Source organism: Cryptomeria japonica, chromosome 6 (assembly GCF_030272615.1).
Source record: "Cryptomeria japonica chromosome 6, Sugi_1.0, whole genome shotgun sequence".
NCBI lineage: Eukaryota > Viridiplantae > Streptophyta > Pinopsida > Cupressales > Cupressaceae > Cryptomeria > Cryptomeria japonica.
This window is the reverse complement of record NC_081410.1, coordinates 670,925,435-670,931,237: the sequence shown is the minus strand read 5'-3', so window position 1 is coordinate 670,931,237 and position 5,803 is coordinate 670,925,435. Positions and strand designations below refer to the sequence as shown.

General features: G+C 39.5%; 1 protein-coding gene across 1 annotated transcript; it reads right to left on the bottom strand.

The window, feature by feature from the left end:
• Positions 1 to 1,200: 1,200 nt before the first annotated feature.
• Positions 1,201 to 5,147, bottom strand: LOC131876781 (uncharacterized). The gene is made up of 4 exons (XM_059222267.1): positions 5,144 to 5,147; positions 4,614 to 5,014; positions 1,985 to 2,396; positions 1,201 to 1,277 (listed from the first exon to the last, which is right to left on the bottom strand). The coding sequence occupies exons 1-4, from the start codon at positions 5,145 to 5,147 to the stop codon at positions 1,201 to 1,203; spliced, it is 894 nt and encodes a 297-aa protein (XP_059078250.1).
• Positions 5,148 to 5,803: the final 656 nt, after the last annotated feature.

The window sequence follows — 5,803 nt, the reverse complement described above, 5'->3', positions numbered from 1 at the left end:
CACAACCCCAAATAGCATCAAAAAAATCTAAATTGACAAAACAATGACACTCTAATGGATCTGATACCATGTGAGACATGGACCAACTCTGATATCATGTGAGAATTTTCCAAGATCTAGAGGAAATGGAAAGCACAAACAAGAGAGACAAAATATATGATAGGAATAAACTGTATTCTATCAAGATGCAAAATATGATCAACTGCATCATTACAAGATGTTCAATGATTGTTCGTACAAACAATGTAGATGAGCATGCTTATATAGGCAAGGCAATATGGATATGTGAGCACACAAATATGACATGTGGCTCAATAAGAAACAAGGGTAGGTAGGAAATAGGTGTGGGTAGGTAGGAGAAACAATATAATATTCCACATGAGGTGGATCACCCACTGAATGTGGAATGTAACAACAAGATAAGTCCACAAAAAGTGGAAATTCTCCTACACACACTATCCCAATGTAGCACAAACACCTAAGTGTCTCATACCCAAACTACTATGAAATGCATTTCCTAAGTAAACTTAAATAAGGTGTAATAATATCTAAGATGAATAATTATTTACACCAACAAAAATTCTAAGCACAATGGGGTCATATCGTTGATTTAGCTCTTCCACCAAGTCATTTGTGAGGTGATATTTACAAATTGTACTTAATCTATCACTTTGCATTACATATACCAAATGAGGTTGTAGACGTTTAAAATCAATTAATTAAATATTTAATTAATGTATCCCTTCTACATAGTTAATCAACCTAATTATCTTATCCTTTATTCTTCTCAGAATTAATTAAATTTAATTTAATTAATCCTGTCAATATAGTCCAATAATTGATTTATTAAATAAATTGATTCTTCCCTATTCTTCTAAGATTCCTCAATTAATTAATTCTTCTAAATTTCCTTTAGTTAATTAATTCAAATTAATTAACTAAATTATATGATTCCTACAAATCACTTCCTCCAATTCTCACTCAACCTAATTAATTCTTATATAAGCTCACTTAACATCATTTCCTAATTTTTAACTCCTCCACTCATTCTCTCTCCTCTTGTCAAATCCTCCTAACTTTCCCACTTGTCTTCTAATCCCCTATTAATTTTCATAATCACCCTCTCTAATCATTTGCTAGTGGTTAATCCTCATGATTAGCCACAAAGTCAACCAATTTCCATAAATCGCTTGTCCCCTCTCAACCATCAACTTTAAATGCACCAACTTTGGTCATTTCAAGGATTTCAAAATTTCCATTCTCCCATGCACTCTCATCTGTTAGGGTAATTGGGTCTTTACTTGATTAATTAAACAATATTTGTTTAATTATTTAAGTTCTCTTTATCTCTTTTACACTTAAGCTAACTTTAAGTGCATAATAATTAATTCTTTTATTAATTATTATGTGCAAGCCTAGGTTTTCATTTTAGGGTTTCATGACCTATTAGAGGTTCAATCTTTTCATTGTATTGTAAGGATTATCACATTACACATTTTGTGAATATTGAGCTCTCATCTTTTGAGCATATTTTCTATGTCTTTGTTTTTCTGTTATTGTTTCCTTGCATCTCCTTGTAACAGGTTATCTAGCTTGCAGAGATCATTTGGGCTCCTATGGTGTTGTATTTCTCAACTCTCACATAGTATTAGAGCTTCAAATTTGTAGCTATCTATTCTTGTTTTGAGAATTTTTGCATTGAAAGCAGATCTGGGGTTTCAGGAAGTTTTTTTATGCACCTAGAGATAGACCTCTTTTTTTGAGCACTTTGGGCCTAAAGAGACCTCACCATCATGCTCAGAAGGCCCAAAAACCCCTATGGTCATATAAAACTTGACCTTTTTTGGCTCCTGAGCCTCTGGTGGTAATTTTTCTCCAGTACTTGGGTGTATGGCCTTAACACGCAGTTCGAGAAAAAAAATGCCTTTTTACAGTATGCAGGCCAAAATTTGATTTTTGAAAAAAAATCTAGTATGCAGGGTACCGTGGGGCCCCCTGGCCTGTCGTGGGTTTGACACCGCTGGCGCCCTGCCTCCAGCCCCCACCGGCCCCCAGCCCCCACCAGCCCTGCCTTCTCGGCTCCCGCTAACCCCCGACCGCCGTCGACCCATGGCCCCTATCGGTGCCCCGCTAGTGCCACTTATGCCCTGTGTCGCTCGCTGCTGCCACTCCTCCCGCAGCCTCCCTACGTCGCTCGCCTCTACCCTACGTCGCCCACTACCATTGCTCCACCCGCGACCTCCCTGCACTGCTCGTGCTTGCTGGCCGCCATGGCTCCTCCGCCGGAAACAATAGCAGCACCACTCGGCCACCATAGCACCACCCGCCCACCACCAGAGCACCGCCCACAGACCACCTCCGCCCGGCCCTGCCCTTGTTGCACCTCCCTCTTGCCTCTTTTAACGGGGGTTGGTTTTTTAGCCATAACTTGGGAAAATGGAGTCATTTTTTCAAAACAGAATAGGCATCAGAAAGCTAGTTCCAAGTCGGACCTCATGGTGTTGGAATTTTTTTTTAATTTTGTTGTTTGACTATGTTTTTTCAGTCAAAGTGGGTCTCTTTTTTGCACTCCGGGAGCCGTAGAATGAGCATTCGACCTCTGTTTTTCAAAAACTTTATATTTTTGGAAACCGTGTACTGTGTAATTTCCAGCCATATGGTTTTTCTTTCCAAATTCTACTCCAGGAATATTTTATTCAGTTTTTTGTTTTTCAGCACTCTGGTGGATATCTCGGTTGTTTCAGGTCTTGGGATCTCTTCTCTGAGTAGGATGTCTCGGTTTTGGCTTTTCTTTTTATTTCTAGTCTTCTTATCATTGTCGCATTTCATTTATGCAAACTCATTGAGATAAAGTGTCATCATGCATTGTTTACTTGGGATCTTGCACATCTTGTACCTTCTTGTACATGCACTACTTATCAAGTGCCATGAGGGGGTTGATGTTTTCCTTTTGTTTGTCATCTACCTTTGTCTAGTGAGTGTTCCTTCCATGACATTCACCTCATGATGTGTGTCAAGTGAGTGTTCCTTCCACGACACTATGTACTTTCTCTGTGCCTTCGATGTTCCTGGTTCTTCGTCGTATAGTTCTTGTTGGCCGTTCTTTTCAGTGTATCTATCCCTCTCCCTCTTGAGCATTATGGGGAGGTTTGTCTTGTTGGTTCTAATGCTTCCATGGTTCGATTGATCAACTCTTCAGCTTTTGGTTTCTCATACCATTTGTATCTTTGAGTTCAGTTGTTTGCATTTGTTTGCCTTCTGATTCGAGTAGTGTCATTTGAGGGCACTCATACAGATTACAGTCTTCTCTACCTACTCATGTTCTATTTCAGTAGAGGTTCTTCAGATCAGTAGTTATTCTTTGACAACGTTTGCAGGTTCTTCATGCTTCAGTGATTCTTCTGATCTTCTCTTGTTCATATCTTTTAGAACATTCTTGTTTGGAGGCTTTTTCAGTCCTTCTTCTTTCCTTTTCCATCTCTATTTGGAGTAGAGTTTTTTTTCCCACGTGGTTTTCTCTATTTCTCTAGTTCATAAAGATTTGGTTGTATTTGGGTACCTGATTAGGCCTTGTTGTCAGGACCCATCTTTCCTGCTTTTAGTAGTTGTTCTAGGTTTCAGCTTCTCCCTAAGTCTAGCTTAAGGGGGGGTTTTAGAGTAATTGGCTCTTTACTTGATTGATTAAACAATATTTGTTTAATTATTTAAGTTCCTTTTATCTATTTTACACTTAAGCTAACTTTAGGTGCATAATAATTCTTTTATTAATTATTATGTGTGTTGGTGTAAATAAATATTCATTATGGATATTATTACACTTTACTTAAGTTAACTTAGGATAATGCATCTCTTCGTAGTTTGGATTTGAGACACTTAGGGAAGTGTGCACATAGGGATAGAGCTTGTAGGAGAAATTCCACATTTTGTGGTCTTGTTTTGTTGTTACACTCCACATTCGGTGGGTCATCCACCTCTTGTGGAATATTATATTATTTCTCCTACCTACCGTTATTTCTCATTGAGCCACATGTCATGATTGTGTGCTCATACATCCATATGGCCTTGCCTATATAAGCTGGCCTATATTCATTGTATTGGTTAATCCAGTTGATCATTTTGCATATTGATGAGAATACAGTTTGTTCTTGTCATTCTATTGTCTCTCTTTTTATGCTTTTCATTGTGCCCTTGATCTTGGCAAAATCCTACATGGTATCAGAGCCATTGGGGCTTCATTGATTAGTTTTTTAGAGATATTTTAGAGGGCTTCTATTTTCGGATCTGAGGAACAAGCATTTTTTGGAGGCATCTTAGAGCATTTTTGACCTCACCATTGCGTCCAGGAGGTTGTTTCCATTAAAATCGAGTATAAACTGGACCATTTTTGGCGAAAATCGATTTTTGGGGGTGGAGGAATCTTTTGCCCAATTTGGGCAATACGGTATGAAATTTTTGGATCTATAAAAAAAAAATATATATATTTTTTTTTTCTAAAATTTTTTTCCAGTTTTTGAAAAAAAATAAAAAATAATAATAATTAAAAATTATATCTGAAAAGTTTTTTTTTTTTTTTTAAATTTGGTTTTTGGGGGTCCCCAGACCCCCTTGCCCACCGTACCTTTCATCCAGGCTTGTCGAACCCACACAGGGTTCGGCGGCCACCGGAAGCCCCGGCTCCGACAGCCCCGTGACCATAGGGCACCGAAAGCTCCGGCCCTAGCAGCCACCGCCCGCAGCTTGAAGGAGACCCGCAGTCCATTGCCACCGGTACCCGCAGGCTGCCAACCGCCACCGCCTGCCACTGCACACAACCTAGCTCTACGCGCCGCCCAGCTACAGCACCCGCGCAGTCCACAGGCACCGCCCAGCTCCCGCGCAGCCCAATTGTGCCCGCCGCTAGGACCTCCCGACCCCGTCGCCAATGCCACCGCCACCGCCACCGTCGGCCCTCCAGCAGCCACCGCCAACATTTTCTGACCACCACCAACTTTTCCTAGCCGTCGTAAAACTTTTCCTGGCACAGACTCGCAGATTTTCAACGACCGCCAACAGTCAACGCGACCTATTTTTTTTGTACAGTCGGCGCCACTTGGCTTTTTTTTGCACAGTCAGTGCCCAGTCAATTTTTTGGAAATTCACAGACCCATCTCCGTTGAGTTATTTGGTTTTTTGGGCCAACTTTGGAGGCTCATAACTTGCTCAATTTTGCTCCTTTTTGTTAGGCCCAATATGGAAAGCTAATGTACTAAGAGGGGAGGGGTGAATCAGTACTTCAAAACTTTTCTTCGATAAGAACTTTACTATTATGCATAAACTGAATAATGCAGTAACATAATATAAAGCTAAAACAAATAGATAACAATCATACATGATTCACTCCATAACACATATATTTTGGTTACGCAGAAACTCTTGGTTAGAGAGAAAAATTGCGGTGGGGATGGCACCCACAACTTCACTACTGCAACAATAAAGCGTGTTTGGTTAGAGCTACATGTTTAGCTATTTCTGATAGCTTATCCTATTAGGAGTAATAAGATCTGTTAGATCTACCTTGCTAAAGGATTTTACAACACTTAAACTAAATGTTGCACCTGGTTAGAGGCTTTACAATTTATAGACTTGATTAGAGTCTTTTACCCTGTTAAAGGTTTCTCTTACAACTTCAAAATATTACAATAAAATCATTACAAATATCTACAACTTTACATCTGAAATGTTATAGCAGATTCTATGTGCTCAAAATATGATTACCTTGCTTATAGCATACCTTGGTAACCCATATAGTAACTCGGTAAACCCT

Bases quoted from the DNA above. Each gene is read 5' to 3' on its own strand.
- LOC131876781 (XM_059222267.1), bottom strand. The intron at 2,397-4,613 runs GTGGGCAAGGGG...CCCCGTTAAAAG, and splicing joins AAGCCTGGATGAAAGGTACG to AGGCAAGAGGGAGGTGCAAC. The intron at 1,278-1,984 runs GTACCCTGCATA...TTACCCTAACAG, and splicing joins ACAGGCCAGGGGGCCCCACG to ATGAGAGTGCATGGGAGAAT.